Source organism: Trachypithecus francoisi, unplaced genomic scaffold (genome assembly GCF_009764315.1).
Source record: "Trachypithecus francoisi isolate TF-2019V2 unplaced genomic scaffold, Tfra_2.0 Lachesis_group4, whole genome shotgun sequence".
Lineage (NCBI taxonomy): Eukaryota > Metazoa > Chordata > Mammalia > Primates > Cercopithecidae > Trachypithecus > Trachypithecus francoisi.
The window spans coordinates 141,685,276-141,706,897 of NW_022681469.1; the positions used below are offsets into that span (position 1 = coordinate 141,685,276).

The 21,622-nt window shown below is 48.6% G+C and overlaps 1 protein-coding gene across 9 annotated transcripts in view; it reads right to left on the reverse strand.

Annotated features, from left to right (window-relative positions):
* TNS3 (tensin 3) overlaps positions 1–21,622 on the reverse strand; it is a 353,662-nt gene that overhangs the window by 221,127 nt on the left and 110,913 nt on the right. For 5 of the 9 annotated variants that reach the window (XM_033194200.1, XM_033194198.1, XM_033194194.1 and 2 more), the window contains one exon: positions 10,990–11,027. Coding sequence is in view for 3 of the 9 variants with exons in the window: in XM_033194194.1 (XP_033050085.1) it covers positions 10,990–11,027 (38 nt within the window). In the remaining 6 variants the exon portion in view is untranslated. Of the gene's footprint in view, positions 1–3,882; positions 3,993–9,050; positions 9,117–10,989; positions 11,028–17,886; positions 17,910–21,622 lie in introns of those variants that run through there. The other 4 variants (XM_033194204.1, XM_033194196.1, XM_033194192.1 and 1 more) reach the window with 3 other exon arrangements.

The following is a 21,622-nucleotide window of genomic DNA, read 5'->3' on the forward strand; positions in this document are numbered from 1 at the left end:
AGGAAATCACTGAACAGGATGTGAGCTCACACAGGGGAATGCAGAGTTTGGGGTCTTCTAGAAAGGGGCCAAGGGCTACTGCAGATGGCAGCCAGAGTCAGCAGAAAGAGAGCCTGGGGCCACATGTGTAGAAGGAGGGACATTTCCCCTGTGACCAGAGCTGATGGGCAGGAGGTGCTGGAGCTGAACGGGGCATTTGCAGGAATGTTTCAAGCTGATTAATGTCAGGCTGGTAGCTTGGAAGCAGGTGGGGGGAGGTGAGGTATTTTCACCAGGGGAGTCAGCAAAGGCTGCCAATCAGCCCACTGCACCCCCAGCAGGGTATAAACCCTCATCTGCACACCGCCGGCCAGAGCCTGTTTCAAGAGAAGCGGGAGTAAAAGCGATGGTGGCCACCGCAGACAGAGGCTGAGTGGGAGAGTCCACGCACACGCAGTACAGAATGCCAGGCACAGGTGAGAGAGGAGGCGGAGGGCTGGGTAGGCATCTGTACCTGCTGGTCAGGGGCTTGTGGGAAATCACATCAGAAACCCAAGACCAAGCAGGGAGAGACACCTGCAGCACCCGGCTCTGCCCTAGGCCCGGACATCGTGGCTGCAGCAATGTGGGCCAGGACTATGGAAGTCCTCCGTGGGGTGAGACAAGGCAGGGTGAGCCTGTGCAAATGCAGGAGGCTGGGGGGAGTAGGAAGAAGGGCAGCGAGTCAGAGGAAAGGTCACAGAGCTGGCCAGAACCAAGGCAGCATCGAGCAAGAGGCACTTGGATTCCAGTGTCAGAAAATATTAAGCCCACAGCTCTGCCATTAGCCATATGCAACCACTTTCAGGTGGACCCAGGCTAAATCTGAAGCACTAATTAAGCCTACTAAATGGAATTTGTTTGCTTAAAAGAGCAGATCCCATTCGCAGAAGAAAATTTAGAAAATATATATACTTTCTTGTCATTTAACAATTAATAAATAAAATGCATAGTGATTTATGCTAGCGGTAGGCAACATTTCATGAAATAAATCTGCTAGAGTCAGTACCACAACTGCGGAAAGAGTAGTTTCCAGCAACTGACACTGTAGACATCTACATCTAATACAATGATGCAAATTAAGGTATTTAAAAGGGAAAAGCGCACTCCGCAGAAGCCACCAGGCCCTGTGCTTGCAGAGCTGTTGAATTCAGTTCTCAACAGTCCTTTCAGTAGCGGTTAATTCCTGTTTTATAGAGGAAGAAACTGAAGCCCAAGGTCACATGGGTAAGACAAAGCAGAGTCAGGATTCAGACCCAGGTCTGTTATTCATTCTTCTCTTTTATGAGTCCTCAAAGTTTCGGAAGCTGCTTCTGAGAGCTACACATGCAAATTTCCATTTTGTACTTCTGTTCTCCCAAAGAGGCCAGGCAAGAGAAAATAAGTAATCACCTAATACAGAGTTTCACGTATGGAGCACACGCACACACATACACACACAAGCACACGCACACAGAGCAGGAAATGTTCACCGCGTGCTCTTTTCTTTTGTTTTTGTTTACATTGGAGCGACATGTGCCCATGGATGCCTGGCCTTGCTGCTCTGTCCCCTGCCCCTCGAGCTATATGGGGCTCCCTCCAGGACTGGGCTCCCCACCCTGGTCTATCTGACCCAGCCAGGGCAGTCACTCAAACATTGATTATTGTCACCATGAAAGTGGCATCTGTTTTGAATTCAGGGGCCTCATCTTCTCTGGGTGTCCCACTCTGGCATCAGAGCCTGGCTGCATGAGGTCAGCTGGTCCCTTCTCTCCCCTGTGACCCCTGGTAAACAGACACCCAACAACATCCCACGGGGTGGGGGTGGGGAATGAACCTTAACCAAGAGCACGCTTGCCCAAATTATTTCTCAAGCAATGGAGAGTCTGCAGGGAGAGCTGCTTTCTCAGGTTAGAACTGGTCTACAGACACAGAGGTGGGGTTCAGAAGAAGATTTCCAGGGCACCTCAAAAGCCCTAGTTTAATCAATCAAACACACTTGCAGCCATGGGGTGCCCTTGCCAATAGCCTCCTACCCTCCCATGTAACTGCAGTGCCATGGAAAGTTACCCTCATTTCACAGATGCCGAGAGTCAAGGCAGACAGGCCTGGCCTGAGCAGGACGCAGGACGCAGGGACCCACATTCTCCCTCCGGCTGCACCTTCTGGCCACCTGCCCAGGAGACAGATACAGACGCTGGCTGCAAAGCTGCTAATTAGGTTACGGGCCACATAGTTAAAATGATGCAGCAAATAGGTGCAGATTCATTCCAAGTATGTGCTGTTTTATCTGTTACAACACAATGTGGAATGAAAACTGATGATTCAGAGAAAACGCAGGATACATTTTAAAATTATATTATTTATTTAAAACAAATGTCTTGTTTCAAAAGATTATAATCTTCTTTTGGCCTCTTTTTGGGGCAAGGTTAGGACTTCCTACACAAACATAAGCTTACACTTATGCCGCACTAAAAAACAAATCTGGCATCACAGGGCAAGAACTACACTCATAACCAGACAGCCAACATGGTCCCGTCAGCCTGGCCAAAGGTCACCACCAGTTTCAAAGACCTGTTTCCTCTGGTGTAAAATGGTGAACCCAGTGACTTCCCAGCCTGTGTAATGTCACCATAAGCCCCACAGATGCCTAGACGGTGCAAGGAGCAGAGCCCCAGAGAGCAAGGCCCCGAGCTGCTGGCAGCTGGTGTCGCTCGGCTGACGCACTTCCTTAGTTGACAGTGGCTTGGTCCTGCTGTCCACCTTCAAGTCCAAGAAAGGCCTAGAAGTCCACAAGCAATGCCCCTGATTGGGGCTCAGATTATTTGGGATTTAGAAACCTTAATTCTTTTGTACAAAGTGTAACTGTGCTGACATGAAAAGTCACACGTGGCTTGCTGACTTTGAGAGTGAGCCTACAGCCCACGCTGTGGCTTTGACTGGCGGGATCCACACAGTGGGGCCACTCCCCAGACTCTGGGAGTCAGGAATAATAGTTCCCAGTAGAAAAAGAGACACAGGTATAAATATGCCTCTAGTAAGGTGTTATGTGTAAAGTGACTTTCTAATTAAAATGAGTCAAAAAAAGATTGGTGAGGACAGCCTATCAGAAAAGGGATCTTACAGGAAAAGGAATAAAAGTGTCCTCAAAAAGAGCAGAATTTAAGGACGCTTCATGGTTCTTCTGACGGTAGTGACAACTAGCAAAAAAGAAAGACTTGGAAGCCACCGGTCAGCATCCACCTTCAGTAGGTGAATGGAGGGTAAACTGTGGCACATCCAGAAGACGGGGTGTTGTTCAGCTAAAAATAAATGAGCTATCAAGCCAATAAATGACAGGGAAGAAATTTAAATGCGTATCATCAAGTGAAGGAAGCCCATCTGAAAAGGCTACACATTTATGATTCCAACCCTATGGCATTCTGGAAAAGGCAACACTATGAAGACAGTGAAAAGGTCAGCGGCTGTCAGGGTGCAGGAGAGAGAAGCGCAGCACAGAGGACTTCTAGGGCAGCGAAACTACTCCGTACGGTACTGTCATGGTGGACGTGACTTATGATGCACCTGTCCAAACCCACGGAATGTACAACACCCAGAGTGAGCCCTAACGTAGACTGGGGACTCATCAATACCGACTCACCAATTCTAACAAACGCGCTGTTCTGGTGCGGCGATGCTGACAGCAAGAGAGTCTGTGTCTCTGTGTGTGAATATGTATGCATGTGTACATGTAAGCACATGTGTGTGAGCCTTCAGTTCTTTCTCCTCAATTTTGCGGCAAATCTGAAACTGCTCTAAAAATAACATCTTCTAATTTTAAAAACCATTTTAAAAGCTGTCAAACATTAACACACACACACACACACAGCAAACATAGGTGAAGACCTGCAATCATCTGGCAGAATCGGACTCTCACTTCATCCTGTTGGGCTGCAGGCAGAAGCTCCCTGCAGACAGCAGGCTGCATCTGGGTCCAGCTCTGTGCACAGCCGAGAGGTACACTCAGGAAATGTCTGCTGAGCTGGCTGGCTTAAAAATTAACTGCCTCCACCCTTAAAGCAAGAAGTGGGGAGGGAGGAGGAGGGACGCCCGTGTAAACATTCACTGAGATGGCAGAGAGAGGCAGAGCCCGTGCTGGCCGCGTGAGCTGGGGCAGGACCATCGCAGCCTTTAGCAAGAGGTGCAACTGCTAAGTCCCAGCCCTGTCACCTGTAAGAAGGAGCAGAACAAGCCTCCTCAGAAAAAGTGTGACGAGTAAATGACAGAGTACATCTAAAGCACTCGGCAGGGTCCTGCAGATCCCTCAACAGCGCTGACTGAGTGGTCTTCCTTCTGCACAGGATGAACAAGGCGAGATATATCTCATGACACCCCTAAAAATCCTGTGCTCAGATGAAGAAGCTGAGTTCAGGGGGAGTAACCATGCTTCCTGAAGCTATTGTAGAGGGTACAAATAGGAGCAGGAAAGAGATACACTCACAAACAACAAAAGAGCTTTCACACACAGGGCCAGGGATTCTCCTTTTGGTTATGCAAAATGTATTGGTCCTGGCTAGGCTCAGTGGCTCACCCTGTAATCCCAGCACTCTGGGAGGCCAAGGCAGGTGGATCACTTGATGTTAGGCATTTGAGACCAGCCTGGCCAACACGGTGAAACCCTGTCTCTACTAAAAATACAAAAAAAAAAAAAAAAAATAGCCAGGCTTGGCGGCACATGCCTATAACCCCAGCTACTTGGGAGGCTGAGGCAGAAGAATCCCTTGAACCCAAGAGGTGGAGGTTGCAGTGAAAGATCGCACCACTGCATTCCAGCCTGGGTGACGGAGGGAAGAAGAAAGAAAGAAAGAAAGAGAGAAAGAGAGAGAGAGAGAGAGAAAAAAAGGAGAAAGGGAGGAAGAGAGGAAGGAAAGAATGGGAGGAAGGAAGGAAGGAGGGAGGGAGGGAAGCAGGGAGGGAGGGAGGGAAGGAAGGAAGGAAGGAAGGAAGGAAGGAAGGAAGGAAGGAAGGAAAAGAAGGAGGGAGAGAGGGAGGGAGGGAGGATTTATTAGTCCTTGTTACTAACAAATTCAGATCATTCGTTCCTAGTGAAGACCATATGAAAAAAGGCCACTATTTACACCTTTTGGGGAGGTCAAAGCTGACACCCCAACCTTAAAAGCTGTGTCAATGAGCATTGCCAGATTCAGTCCTCCACCAAGAGCCCAGGGAGCACCAACCCTGCTGAAGGTGGGGATGAGAGCTTGCAGCCTCTGTGGCCTGTGCGCTGGCAGGAAAAACAGGCCCCTGCCCTGAGCTGAGTGGAGCTAGCTGGTAGGATGCTGGAGAGTGGAGGCTCTGGGGCCATAGACAGGGTAAGGTCTGGACATGGAAGGTGAAACAGGCTCAGAGAATGCAGTAACCGAGAGCTTAGGATCAGCAAAGCAGCAGCTCCCACAGCTTCCCACCTTGTGCACAGGTGAGAAGGTCCAAAACAGAAACACACAGCTGCAACAGCGGAGGCCCCGGCAGGGTTGCAAAGAGCTATGGGGACTGGGGAGAGATACTGTCCCTGCTCAGTGTCTCGTGGGAGGACTGGGAGTCTCGGACAAGATGCCACGGACGTAAGATGAGCAGAGCCTTCACGGGGAAGAAGAGGCCTGAGCCATGCGGGAGTCAGAGAATCCTCAGGCATCATTTCATGAGAGAGAAACAGAGATGCAGCCCCAAGCCAAGCGGGAGAGACGCTCAACCCGTGTTTCAAAGAAGTTGGTCCTGAAGCTGGAGTTCACAAGAGGCATAGTAGGTTCTGTAGGCATACGAGCAAGGTGGGCTAGAGTCACCCACACAAACCTCAGCTTCATTTCTGATACGTGAAGATGGCAAAGCACCAAAAAAGAACACATAGAACAGCAAAAATCAGAGCTTTGAAATGCAACACCCATGAATTCTGGGCCTCAGAAGCTAGATGACAATAGGTAAGTTGTTTTATCTCCCTGGGGTCTCGAGGTTTTTCATCACACAACGGGGAGAGGGGACTGGACAAGTCAGTCCCTGGGACCCAGCAGGCCTGTATCCCACTGCACAGCAGCTGCTGCTCTTAGCATGCAGAGGAGTGATCTGAAGATGAAGGTTAACTGCCTGACATAAGTTAATGGTTAAAACTTAGCAGTTAGGCCACTGAGGGTCTGTAGACGCCCAGCATGAATGTCTAGGGACAGTTTCTGAAGAAGCCATTAACTCTAGTCCCGTGTTTTCCATGAAGAGGACCAAGTCTTTGCCCTGGGCCTGTCTGGTGGAGGTGACAAAGCTCCTACATCAACCGCAGCCAGGACATGGGGATCCCTGATGGGAGAGCCCAGCAAAGGCCCTCAGGGCAGCAGGCGATGAGGGCAGCAGGGGATTCCGCTGACCTCCCCAGGACCTCCTGTAGTCTCAGCTTAAAAAGAGCAGCAAGTCTATCACCAAGTTCTCTCCCTCAAGTAGCAAGCTGGAGAGCGGAAGAAGGCTCCCGGCTTAGCAACTGCCCAGACGGAGCACAGGGACAGTGGAAGAAGACGCCAAGGCCACCTGCAGGAGCTGAGAGGCTGGACAAAGCCTGGGACCTCTCTCCTCTTGCTGCATTCTCCTTCTACAGACTCAGCAACACCAGCACTCCTGTACTTTATATCCAAGAAGGAGGGCACAAACCGAGGCATGTGCAGAGACAGAAACGGTGAGCTGGACCTTCGCAGCCAGGCTGCAAAGGCTGAGGATGAGCCAGGGGGTCTGAGAGCATTGGAGCCCAGGTGGCAAGAGGTTCTGTGTTTTTCCTGGATTAAAGCGGGAGCTACGCATCGGGCCTCTCCCCTACATTACTCCTGTGCATGTTCCCCTCGCTAACTCCTGCGTGTGGTCCCGACGTGGGGTCTTAAGTTTACAAAAAAATTATCTGCAGGTCCATTTCACCTCTGACGATTCAAGATGATACTCAGTACCCTACACAAAGTGCAACTTTAAGGAGCAGACGCATCTGCAAGTGGGCAGAGGCAGAAGAGGCATCTCACCATTATGCAAGGCTGCAGGTTTCAAGGATGGGATTCTGGTGCCTCCATCTGCTTGCCTAAGCTCCACAGAACCTCCCCTTCATTTCCTTCACGGGAGCACCACCTGCCACCCTTTCCTCCCTCTTCTCCCCTCCCCAACATCTGCTTTCCTACAACTGCTTCACTTCTCCTACTTCCTTTTTCACTCTTGCCAGTAAGTCAAGTGATAGCCAGGAAAAAAGCAAGTCATGATGCCCAAACGGCTCATGTGGCTTAAATGAATAAGCACTGCATTCCAGGAAGTCAAACAGTTGAAATCCCAAACTTTCAAGTGATTGTACATACGTTATTTGACTTCCCAAAAACTTAAATAAGTATTGTAACCAACAGCTAAGAGAAAGTCATTTTTCTGTTTATTATAGAAAACTATTATTCGCTTTTTTTATGCAGGAAGAAAGTGAGGCTCAGGACCTAAGTCCATGTGGGCTGCTATACCAAAATACCGGGAGGCTTATAAACAACAGGAATATACTTCTCATGGTTCTAGAGCCGGGAAGTCCAAGATCAAGGCGCCAGCAGATTCAGTGTCTGGTGTGGGCCCTTCTCAGGGTTCATAGAGGGTGCCTTCTTGCCACGTATGCACATGGCAGAAGAGGTAAGGGATCTCTCTGGGGTCCCTTTTCTGAAGGCACTAATCGCATTCATGGACACTCCACCCTTACGACCTAATCATCTCCCCAAAGGCCTCCACTTTCAGCTACCATCACCTTGGGGGTCAGGTTTCAGCACAGGAATCTGGGGGAGATACAAACATCAAGACCATAGCAAGGGGGACTAGAAAGGCTTCGGGAGACAAAAAGCCCCACTGGGATCCAAGCCCGGGTCTCTGCCTCCATCCACCCATTGAGCTGCATGGCCTGACCTGAGAGGATTTACTGTCCAATGGCTCAAGAAGAGAGTGACAGCAATCTTTTGGGGCTTCTCAAAATGTCCCAACGATGGCTCTGCCTCCCTGCCTGAGCCCCCAGCTGCTGTCTCGGTCCCCATTTCTGCAGGATGGTTCCTCCACATCGCCAGTGCCACAGAAGGGGCTCCAAGGGCCTGGACGGGAGGAGCCTGTGACAATGTCACTGACAGGAGCAGATCAACAGCTGTGGCCTTTAGCACCACCACACAGCAGCCACATGCTCCAGGGTGTGTGTGGGGCCTGTGGACACAGGCGCAAGTGCTCCCACATAGAGGGGAACACCGTCAAGTGGGTATAACAGCACACGCTACCACCCAGTCTCGGGTCTGATGCGAGACCTAAGCGTATGTGCTGAAGCAAGGCTTCATACTCGCCTGAGGAATCTGAGTGCAGCATCTAAGGAGCCCACTGGGCGATATACGTGAACACAGTCATCAAGGACTCAAAACCCAAGTGCAATAATGTGGGAGAAGCCACAGACACATTCAGTTCCTGGAAGACTGAGCCGCTCCCTTCGCCGCGTGCCCTGCAGGAGCCGCTGAGGAGTTATGGCCCTCATATCCCCAACAACGACGGCATTATATTTTTGGAATGAGAAGGTGCTTTGTTATTGCCGGGGGCTTTCTTCCCTGCGGTTCAAAGCTGTATTATCAAAAAAATGAACACAGATATATTTCCCTGCACTGTGATCTGATAGGAATAAGAGCTTATCCATCCCTCAGCAAACTGCCAATTCCTGCCGTTAGAAATTCCATATTCAGTCATAGTTAAGGATTTTGGAATACACTTTGAACCAAAGAATTCAATCCCTTAAGCAGCTGGCGACAGGCCTCATTTAAGAAATGGAAGGAACAACAGCAGGCTCATCTCTGCAGCTGTGGCTCAGAGGTGGCTGGGCCTGCAACACAGTCAGGACAAGCAGCCCACTCCCTCATCCTACTCCGCAGCCGACGCAAGGTGCAAGCAATGCGGACAAAGGCAACACACAACAGGGTTGAGGGACAACACATCCCAGTCCTCCTAGGGGAGGAGGAACCTCTCCACGTCTGAAATACTCCCCCAAAGGTACTATCTTCCCCACTCACCACTGTATTCAGAAGCACTGCTCCCACACCACTAAAGGTGCACAGTACCCCGGGAAAGGAGCCTATCTGTGGACCAAAAAACCTCAAATAAACCACGGTCGGAAATCAGCTATGCCTAGGAGTGTGTGAACAAGAAACGCCTACTCCTCTGGGAAAGGGGAAGCCCTCTCCAGAGCAGGATGGAAAGCGAGAGCAGAAGGGCTCCACACAGCCCCCAGGAGGCCCGAGAAGCGCACCCCACATGACATCTGGAAGAGGCAGCCAGCAAGGAGGTGTGGCCAGGTCACCGGGGCTGCTGGTCTGGGGTTCAGGAAGTGGGCAGCAAGGCCCCTGTGCCATTCACTCTGCTCCTGCACGTGCTCAGCATTCTCCATAATGAAGACTTTAAAAAGGAAAGTATCTTGGCCGGGTGCGGTGGCTCAAGCCTGTAATCCCAGCACTTTGGGAGGCCGAGACGGGCGGATCACGAGGTCAGGAGATCGAGACCATCCTGGCTAACACGGTGAAACCCCGTCTCTACTAAAAAAAAAAAATACAAAAACTAGCCGGGCGAGGTGGCGGGCACCTGTAGTCCCAGCTACTCGGGAGGCTGAGGCAGGAGAACGGCGTAAACCCGGGAGGCGGAGCTTGCAGTGAGCTGAGATCCGGCCACTGCACACCAGTCCGGGCGACAGAGCGAGACTCCGCCTCAAAAAATAAATAAATAAATAAATAAAATAAAAAGGAAAGTATCTTGGGTAAAAAGAAATAGAGCTATACTAGTCTAGTTCTTCCAGCTTTGTGTGTATGTGTGCAGGTATTTGTGTGCACACCTATGCATATGTGTGTGTGTGTGAGCACAAATGTGTTCGCGGGCATCTGTATTTATGTGCGTGCACGTGTGCATATTTATGCATGTGTGTGTTTGTGTATGCCTGAGATCGGGAGGGTCGGGGAAACCAGCCCCCCTAGTCCTCACATGGAAAACAGACCCACGTGCAGTGAATTCATGGTAACACGAAGTCAGCTTCCAGCATAGCCTTCCACTTGGAGCCCAAGGCAGGGCTGGAAACAAACAAAACAGCTGACCCATGAGGTCTGTAACAGTAGCAAAATCCCAAGACACTAAAACTCCTCTTCCCTGGACCTACAGCCATGAGGACAACCTGTCAGGACACCTACGGAGCCCCCATAGGCAGGGCCAAACAGTAGATGGGGCAAAACACTGCTGCCACCCCGATTGCAGACCCAAATCATACCTGGGGATTCCGTAAGCACAGTCACCATCCCCAGGAGATCTGAAGGTTCAGGCACCAAGACAAGGTAGAAAACCACATGCTTCTTCCTTGGGATGTCTGTCACTTCCCACACGGCCCTTCCAGGCCACCTCACTTCCCCACTTACCAAAACCCTAAGCCCTACAGGACAGAGCCAGGCCTCCTTTGGTCACAGAGGCCATCGGGCAATTTAACCTCTCCAGGCACTCACAAACCTCAGTGAACATCACTAAACCTTACTCCAGGGTTCCCAGGTTTCCATGGCAGCTGAAAACCCCAATCCATCTATGCACAACTATCTCCATAATGAGGCAGAAAAGTCCCCAGGCCAGGGGAACGCCCTGGACCTCCCTGCTCCTGCCCTCTCTCCCCCGAGAGGCAATACGACGAGGCAGTGAGAAACCAGGGACCATGTGCCACTGAGAAGGAGCTGTTGATGTGGCCAGGGGACAACTACTGAATTCTTATCTGAAATCAAATTCTTAAGAATTATTTTCTATGATTAAAACTGTGGATTTCAAAGCTCTTCGGTTTATTCTTGAGATGAAAGGTATACACCATATCCCAGCCCTGGCTTTCCTTCCCGTGGCTGCAGTCCAAAGAGGCCCCCACCCCACACATATCATTCAATGAAGGCCAACTCAGCTATAAAAAGTCCCACGGGAAAGCAACAGAATGCTTACCTTGGCTTCACATTTCTTGTGGCAGGAATACTTGCAGGCTGGAAGAAAAAAAAAAGAGAGAGAGAAAGAGAAAGAATGTGTGTCAAGCAGTCTCTCTAGCAAGAATTCTTAAATCTCCAAACCCTCTCAATCCTTCAAAGTCTCTAGCTTGAAGATCCCATGGGTGGCCTCTCTCTGGCACAAGGGAGATTTTTACATATGACACATGGCAGTGTGGACAGAAGGCAGTGAGGCCATGGTGTGCAAGAGCCAAGTTACAACTATTGTCTGTTAGCAACAGCTCGGGTGGCTCAGGTGGGAATGTCTTGGGAGTAGGTTCATGAGCAGATTGGTTTTTCAAGGGGTATGTACATCCAGCCAAACTGGATCCCTAAAGAAGAATAGTGAATTTCAGCAGCAGAAAGCATTCATGTGTGCCCAGAAATTACAGCTGACCCCTGAAAAAAGAAGAGAAACTGGAAAATGCCCCTTAAGAATCAGAATTTAAAGTGTCCATGAAAGACTGGATTAGAGCCTTTAAATTTGTAAGAAAGTCGTGCATCTGGATTCTGGAACTGCTTCCACTTCCGGCCAACCTGAGAACTGACTGTCAGAATAAATTCATGTCTAAATTCCTATAGAAGAATCCTTCCAGAGGGGCCATTGTGTGAATGGAGCGAGTCCTGTGTCCCTTTGGAGGCCCTAACAATGCGATGCGGAGCTGGAACCAATGCAGATTTCACAGGCCCTCCTGCCCAGAGGCTGCAGCTGTGATGATGAGGCATAAACCTCCCCATGACCACCATGGGCATGCTGCAAGCAGGCCTTGCAAGACAGGGAAAGAGAAATCAAACAGCAGCACCAAATAATCCCAGCACAGCCTCCTGTGCCAGTTCCAAGGGAGCGTCAGGTACATGCCCTCCCTTCCCTCACGTCTGCCAGCCCACAGAGACAGCTGTGAGAGGAGGGAAAGACACTTGGGTTGAGGAACAGTGACCAAAGCCTCCCATCCAGGCTCTGCCCCTCTAGCTGGGTCTCTGTTTCCTCCCACGGAGCTATCATGGGTCAAATGGAATCCTTCAAGGGACCTTGCTTTGAAACTAGAAAGTAATGTCCATAGGCAGAAGTGTGTAGAACCTGAAGACCAAGGCCTCGGAAGTCAGAGAGAGGGACCCCACATCCCAGCTCTGCATGTTGACGCCCTGTGAATTTAATCAATGTCTCACTCCCCCTCCTGCACTCCATTTTCTATGATGTGTCAAGGTCAAAAACGTTTGTGTAGGGCTGAATGAGGATGAAACAGATAAAGTCACTTGCCCACTGCCTGGCAGTTACTAGAACTCCAGTAGTTACAGCTAGGTTGTTATCTTTGTATGATCTATTTTTTTGAATTGCTGAATTGTCTTTCTATACCTCTGAGGTTTGTGAGATTATTCCCAAAGACATGTATTTATCCTACACCTTCTAATGGGCAAAACACACAAAGGTGATCAGTGATTTTCAAATCAAGAGAGACTTGCCATTGGGAAACAAGGGGCTTCCACACAATAGTAAAAGTCCAGACAGAAACCATCCCCGGCAGAGGCCAGCACAAAGGACTGAGATAAGGAGAAGGGCGGTGGGCAGGCCTCTGGCCTCTGGCTGAGTGACAGTCAGGGAAAGAATTCTGCCCACACACGTCCACCAGCATGTCACAGGACCATGACATCACACAGCAGTCAGCCTTCCAGATGGCCCCGGGTGACCTCAACTCATGGCCCCCATGCCGGTGTGTAGCCCCCTCCCACAGTGAATCAGCTGGGCTGTGTGACAGTGCAACCTGGCAGAGGGGATGCTGTGTGACTTTTGTGGCTAAAAGGCATCATGGCTTCTGTCCTGGTCTCCAGGATCACTCATTCTGAGGACAGCCAGACGCCATGTTGTGAGGACACTCAAGCGGGCCTGTGGAGAGGACCCCATGGAGAGGAACTGAGACTTCCCACCAACAGCTGGCCCCAGCTTCCCAGCCACAGAAGTGCACTACCTTGGAAGCTGGTCTCCAACCCCAACCAAGCCTTCAGATGGTGCAGCCTCTCCAGAGACCCTGAACCAGAACTGCCCAGTCACCTATGTCCCAAATTCCTGATCACTGACATAGTGAGAGATAACAGATTCTTACTGTTATGCTAAAGTACTAACTTTGGGGGTCATCTGTCATACAACATACCAACTCAACACAAAAAAAGGGCCCTGGTCAGTACAAGGGTGGCACTGGTATGATACATCCATGGTGGGTGGTCCACTCGGCCACCAGACAGCCATCCGTATCGTAGGGCAAAATCATTAAATTTCAATTATCATAGTGAAACCGTATAAACTGCCCATCAGATCATAGTGAAACCGTATAAACTGCCCATCAGCTAAGACTGCAATCCTGAGAGGAATAGCCATTGTTTCTGGTATGTAGACAAATGACCCTCAAAGTTTTACAAATGTTTAGACTAAGACTTTACACTTGATTGCCAGCAGCATGGGTAATCCTCAAGTAGCAAGTCCACTGTCAATCTATCTGTGGCCCAGCTCTGGTCAGCACTGCACCAGGCAGCATACAAGACACTTTCCTGTACGTTACTGCACTTGCTCCTCGCAAGCACCTCTCAGGGAGAAACTGTAAGGATGTCTCAGTCAAGGCGGCAGCCATGGTCCATGAAGATGGGACTCCAGCCCGTCTGTACATCAAGTTCAGTGTTTTCATCCAGCCGTACTCTCCCTGCCTTTCTGACATATTACAAAATATGAATAGAAGAGTGCCCAGGCCCAGCTTCCTATCCTGCCACCCACAGGAGATGGCCCCCTGCCTGCCCTAACCTTGCTCATGCCAACCCCAGCTCCTCATTCACGCCATCCTGCACCCACCTCCCCTCCTGGGCCCAGCTCAACTGCCTCTGTGCCTGAATTCACACCCTTCTGTGCCGCTGACCTATCATGGCGGGTCATCACGGCTTGTCATATCATGATGATTTCCCTGTGTCCACCTCTCCCATTGGGCTGCAAGCTCATCAAGGGACAGCGTCTCTGTTGTGTATGACCAGGGTCTCATAACAGCACCACTACCAAGAGTGACAGGCAGCTGATACTCTCAGCACCTAAAAGCTTGAACTGCATGGGTATTACCAAATTTCTACCACACCCTGGAAAGAAGCCACCTACCTTCACCTGGTTTACTAATGTGAGACTGGGGTTTGTGGATGAGACTGAGGATTCATGTGCTAGACAACTGTGTCCCAATCCCGACCTGTTCCAGGTCTGCTTTCAGAAGCCCATAGCCAGTAGGCCCACGTGCTGTGGAGACCTCATGACCGGATCACCGTTTAGGGACTCGGGGCTGTGAAGGTGCTGGCCACAAGGGAGGCTCCAAAACAGTGGAAGAATTTCACACCAAAATCCATCTCCAAAGCACACAGGCCCAGAAGACAAAATGTACATGTTCTTTTTGATCCTCAGCCACACGGACCCACCTCCTTTTTGGAACAGCACTTGTGTGAGCTGTCAGCTAAACTAGCCACCTTCTCAGGGAATGTCATTTTTATTTGAAAGAACTCCTAGCAGACAAAATGTGGTTACTCAGACTCGAGGGCTTGTCATTTTCTCAAAAACGAAGTGAGTCTGTCATCATAAAACCACGTCAAAATTTGAGATTTCAAGTGAAAATTAGAATTTTAGAAGACTTGTACCCAGGCCAGGCATGGTGGCTCATGCCTGTAATCTCAGCACTTTGGGAAGCAGAGACAGGCGGATCACTTGAGGTCAGGAGTTTGAGACCAGCCTGGCCAACACAGTGAAACCCCATCTCTACTAAAAATACAAAAAATTAGCTGGGCATGATGATGCATGTCTGTAATCCCAGCTACTTGGGAGGCTGAGGCACAAGAATCACCTGAACCCACGAGGCAGAGGTTGCAGTGAGCAGAGATCGCGCCCTGGGTGACAGAGTGAGGCTCTGTCTAAAAAAAAAAAAAAAAAGAAAAAAAAAGACTTGTACCCATCACCAGAGCCTAACAACTCCTAGGACATTTCTGTTAAATCAACAATAATATTAACAAATGTGGGGATTTTCCTGAGACTGTATAACAAATATGTCAACATTTCAAAGTTCTGAGTAATTGTCAGTGGACCAATAATTTCCAAATAGCCAGTGCGTGGTGTTCCACACTGGGTAAAAGATGCACTTGGTGTGCAAGACAGGCCAGTGGATTTTAATAAAACAGAGTAGGAAAAACTCTACCGATACACTTTCAGATTCCACAGTGAAACTGAACTTTAAGCAACTGTCACTTGAGTTTTGGTGTAGAATCAAAATGGAATATCTACAATGGCCTGAAAAGGCTGCTAAAATGCTTCCTTTTCCAAGCAGATATGTTTATGGGGCTAGACTGTCTTCAACACTTCAAACCCAAATATTACAGAAAGACTCCATGCAGGGGGAACCAGCCTCTTGATGAAGGCTACATAACAGAATCACAAAACAATGCCCCTCCTCTCACTTTGTTGTTTTCAAACGTATAGTCATTTTTATTAAGCTTATGTTCATTTTAACATATAATTGGTTCATTACTGTTGCTTTTAAGTGACTTAAATATTTTTGATATTCATCAGTTTCCTATTTCTAATAGGATAAATCGTGATGAATACAAACCACACCGACAGGAGCCCTTCAGGGTCTTCTAGGACCCTAGCAGTGGGTGCCTGAGACCCGCAGCACCAGGGCAATCTCGTTCATTCTCCTTGCCTGAGGCTCTCAGAATGGGGTAAGGACCCAATTTTGACCAATAGAAAGGTAAGTGAATTCTCCCACGGGCTTCTGGCGAAGGCCTTCCCACTCCTACGAACGAAGCAAGAGAATGAAAATGCCTCAGCCTCTGGAACTTGCCCCTCTGAGCAGAGCTTAACCCATAGGAGGAACCTGGAGAACTCAGGCTCCAGAACCGGGGCCCGGGCACACTGCCGGGAGCCCACCAGCCACCGCACCTCCCCCTGCAAAAGACACATGCCCTGCTGACTGGGAGAGGCTCCATCCACGCAGCCCGTTATTGGCTGCCACGGTGCCTTCCACAAAACTCCACGTACTTTAGACGCCTTGTTCCACCTGTTCCCACAGGGACCAGGAAGAAAGGCACATTCTCACTCCGTTGTACAAACAGCAAACTACAGCACAGAGCAGAAGCTGCCTGCTCTGGGAGGCAGAGCAGATTAAGCAGTGACACCAGCTGCCAGCCCGGCTCTATGGGGGCAGAGCCCACCTCCCAGAGCTGGACTGGAACACCCAGTGAACTGGTGTGCAAAGGCTCTTCTGTGCCTGGTGCAAGAACTGGGGCTCCACATGTGTGAGCCCACTAAAGCAAACATCTACCATGAGCTACACACCAGGACCAGGAGCAGATGTCCAGGGACCTCAGGAGCTGAAAGTCTGATGCTCACTCCAGCCCTTCACCAAGGATCCATGCCAGTCATGTCCCCTCTGGCACCCATTTCCCCTTCTGTAATTAGGAGTAGAACAGGGTGATAGCCAAGATTCCTCTCTGCCATGAAAAAAAAGTTTACCTAAGCAATAAAAAGATAAAATTATATATACATACACACACACACACACACACACACAAAATAGTAGGTAGCTACTGAAAAATTATGATCTCAAACTATTTCACATGTGAAAGTTCTTGTAAAAGGTAAGGCTAACAGATATACAGCGCTCTGTGTTGCATGAAATAAACTTTGTGAAAGACAGTTATATGTGGTGGCCTCATCCATAGGAGAGAACATGACACTGGAGAGAGACATCACAACTCAGACAGAAACGAGGAGCCAGATAATAAAACTGGGAAAACTGGTTACTCCATGAAAAACATCATAAAATAACAACATAAATACCATGGATTTTAGATGCATCAATCATAGAACTGATTCAGAATTGGGAAAGCTGAAATCAGTATTAGAATAAAATATCAGAGAACATCTTTGTGACCTTGGAGAAGGGCAGGCATTCTAAAACAAGGAACAAGAGCATGAACTCAATGAAAAGAAGAGTAGATAGGAAGAAACCAAACATTACAACTTTTGCGTGACAAACAGGCCACGAGAAAACTTACATAAGCAACTGACTGGAATGTTTGCAATGTACAAAGTGGAAAGATAAGAAACTGACCTTTTCTGAGGACAAATGTCATTAGAAATTGGCAAAAGTTCTGCCTAGTATCACATATAAGATTTAGTATTCATAATATAGTGAATTCTTAGAAATAAAAAAACTGATTTTTAAATTTTTTAATTTTCAAAATGTTATTTCTTTATTTTTTTTCTTTTTAGAGATGAGGTCTCACTCTGTCACCCAGGCTGGAGTACAGTGGCATGACCATAGCTCACTGCAGCCTCAAATTCCCAGGCTCAAGCAATCCTCCTGCTTCAGCCTCTAGAGTAGCTGGGACCACTGGCATGTGCCACTGTGCAGGCCAATTTTTAAATTTTTTGTAGAAATAGAGTCTTGTTTTGTTGCCCAGGCTGGTCTCGAACTCCCGGTTTCAATAGATTCTACCGCCTCGGCCTCCCAAAATACGGGGATTATAAGCATAAGCCACCTCACCGTACCCTAAAATAATCTAATTTTTAAATAAGCAATGAGCAAAGGATTTGAAAGGCTATTTTGCTAAGTAAACAGAAAATGCTGCAGGCAGCTTTTCTGTATCTTTTTAGATGTTCAACCTCATGTAATCAACAGATGAATGAAAAACATAATAAAAAGGAGACATCACTTTTCATCTATCAACTTGCAAACCTGAAAAGCTGAAAAATCTCAAGTGAGATAGTCGATGACATTCCATGAAAGTAGGCTCCACCAAAAGCATTTTCCTGTGAAGAGCCTGTCCCTTCTCCAGCCCAGCTTACCCTCCGGCGTCTGAGCGTGTGTATGGCAGGCCCCTTCTCATGGCTTTGCCTGAACACTCGGCTCCACAGCTGACAGTCTGCAAACCACACATCAGTTCCCTTGTCAGACGAGGTTTCCAGACTCATGTTTAAGAATCCTGGCTCCTGCTGTAGCAGTTACAGCCCAGAGCCGTCTGGCTTGCAAACGCCTAACATTTTTATATGTTGTCTTGGAACTGCTATTCTTCACAACGTCTCCACGAGCCTTGGGAATCCAGGCCACTGTCTTACAGGGTTGTCAGAATCTTTTATACAACACTCCACACATATTGACCAAGTTATAAACAAGCCTGTGAGTCACCCTCTGCTTCTCTTCGCTTCAACTGTCAAGTTTGCCAGCCTCTCTGTGTCCCAGTAACAGGCTCCATGAGGCAGGAGGGGAGTGACTGACCCACAGCGGGGGACCGCCAGACAAGGCCTGCCCGATGCCCACATTCACTGCTCGACCCCGTGACCCCATTGTTGCCTTGTTAGTCTTAAATAACTACCGTGTTCTCCTGGAGTCCTAATACTGCACCTGGCCCAAAGCAAGTCCTAAAAAACACACACCTACAAACCTGCCCGTCTATCTCCAAACCTTTATCTGTAATCACTTAGTGTATTGCTGACTGTGATGGACTCAAAGACAGGACACAAAACTCTCATCTTTCTTTCCTAGCAGGTGCTTAATAATGTTGGGTTAACCGAGTGGAATAATACATTACCAAATCTTTCTTACAAAACTCCCTTCATCCCATTTTCCCTCTGGTCTCCTTTTCTCAGCTTTCTCCTTGCTTCTTTTCTCCTTTCTCCTTGCTACCTTTCTCAACTCTCATCTCCTTTGGGCCTTCCCTACAGCTGTCTCTCTTGTGCAGCGCTTCTTTATTCTGTGCCAACCTGTCCCATTCCATGCTAGTCTCTCTGATTCTACTAGATCACTATTAGATTCCCGAAAACCATCTCTCAAATGGGGAGCATTTCCGCATGGTCTGACCTTGGATCCTCCCTGGATCTACCTTCTTCCAGGGACCAAGTCCCACTTGTAACTTTGGGGGCCCAATCTACTCAATTCCAGAATGCCAAAACTCACCCATAACAGCGCCTTCCTCTGTCCTCTGTGAAATACAACCAGTTTGGGATATCGGTGGCAACTGGACCATGTTAGGCCACCCAAGGGAACTCAGTAACATGTAGTGAGAACTGGTTGCCTCAGAGTCCTAACTGATGGTATGGGCACACCAGCAAGGTTTTGAGCAGTATAAGAAAAACCACAACTGGACACTTAACCCCATTGCTCAATGTCATTTCTTTCTTTTCTTTCCCTTACTTGAAGTTCCAAGAGCAGAGATAACAGGGCCCTTACACGTTAATGTAACAGTTTTTAAAACATGAAGTGTTTTCTTCCAACTTAACCACATATGCAATTTGCATTTAACTAGGAGGTTACAATGTGAAAGTCGGGACCTGAAAGTCCAAGAATGAGCCAGAAAATGAATGGTAAAAAGACTGGCCTGCATCACAGAATATGCCCCTAACCCTTCCCTATCTATCATCACCATCAGTATCATCACGATCAACATCATCATCACAATCGTCAGCACTGCCATTGTTACTATCACCATCAACTGCACTACCACTATCACCATCACCAGTCACAGCACTATCATTACTGTCATCACCATCATCACCACCATCATTGTCACCATTCATCAACATCGTCACTATCACCATCATCATCACTGTCAACATAATCACAGTGCCATTGCTACCATCAACCACACCATCACCATCACCATCAATTACACCATCACCACTCACCATCACCATCATGATCATCATCACCATCACCATCTTCACCAACATCACACCATCATCATCACCATCAACACCATCGTCACGAATATACCATCATCATCAATTACGCCATCATCCACCATCACCACCAGTTACAACATCATTATTGGCATCACCACTGTCACCCTCATCACCATCACTAACAACATCATCATCACCATCATCATTACTAACACCATTGAACACTTTCTGGAGCTCCCCAGTGCTTTTTGTGTTTCATGTGTATTTACTCTGCTATTCCTCACAATGACTCTAAGCAGAAAGAGGAAGAGCAGGAACACTGGCAGGCTGTCTCCACCATCCACTTCACCTCCACCATGCTCTGCTGCTTCCCCAGAAATAAGCCAAAGAAAGAACACCTCTACCAACATGTCACATCACTGTGATGCATGATACTTACATAATCTATGTAAAGGGCATACCTTGTTGTCTCTAGGTAACATGTACACAAAGGAATCAAAATGCAAATGTGTATGACATATGTGAATTAAAAGTAGAGAACACTATGAAACTGTCGATTTGGGGAGCAGTATCTACATAGTCTATTGAGAAAGAGAAAATCCTAGAGATTAACTACTCTGACATACAAATTGTAAAGATCACAGCACTGAGGAACAGAAATAGGGTGCAACTGTCCAGGGCCACAGCTTCCTGTGGAGCAGCCCATCCCTGACTCTGCCAGGCTCCCACCTACACTTGCAGTGACTGCCAGGACTCCAACTCAACTCAAGCAGCATCCTCACATCCTGCCTCTGTCCCGTCTACATTTGTAGTGACTGCCAGGACCCCATCTCAACTCAGTGAACAGTATCCTGCCATCCTGCCTCTGGCCATCTACACCTGCAGTGACTGTCAGGACCCCATCTCAACTCAATGAGCTTTAGCGTCCCCATATCCTGCCTCTGACCCAGCTATACCCACAGACCAGCTCCCAGCTCCAACTCAGTAAGCAGTACCCCCTACCCTGCTAGTGCCCCATCTACACATGCAGCAGCATGTTAAGGAGATGGGCCAGGTCCATACTCCTCCTAATACGCTGACAAGAGCAATGGCTAAAATGATTTCCTGTGAAGATACACAAACACACACAAATAAAAATTTAGTTCATGTGGGTCGGGCACAGTGGCTCATGGCTGCAATCCCAGCACTTTGGGAGGCTGAGGTGCGTGGATCACCTGAGGTCAGGAGTTCGCGGCCAGCCTGGCCAACATGGTGAAACCCCATCTCTACTAAAAATACAAAATTAGCCGGGCGTAGTGGTGTGCGCCTGTAATCCCAGCTACTTGCGAAGCTGAGGCAGGAGAATCACTTGAACCCAGGAGGCAGAGGTTGTAGTGAGCCAAGACCACACCACTGCACTCCAGCCTGGACAATAAGAGCGAAACTCCGTCTCAAAAACAAACAAACAAAAATCTAGCTCATGTACTGTATGCCAATTCAGCCTGGTATACTTACACAGGCTCTTTTTCCTTCACAGTGTCATGGGGTGTGCCAATTCTATGGTCCTACTGGCGCCTGGCCAACACTGACTGAAGACAAGAGCGCCCAACCTTGCAACAGAAACCCTGCTGTGCTGTTTTCCTGGATGGTCTCCACAAGCCCCTCTTCAAATCACACTCATCTTACCAGAGCCACCAGCCACAGCGTCCTGCAGCCCCACTCCTGACAAAAGAAACCTAGAGGAAAGGTGTCACTACCAATCTTTACCCGGGAAAGCCACCCACAGGGCAAGCCTCAGATAAGTCTCGTCGGGAAAGGGAAGGGGAAGAGCTCACCTGCAGGGACCTTCACCACCTCCAACAAACCAGATGTTTGTAAAGACGCAAAGCTAACCACAAGTTAATACTCACCAAACTAAATACTT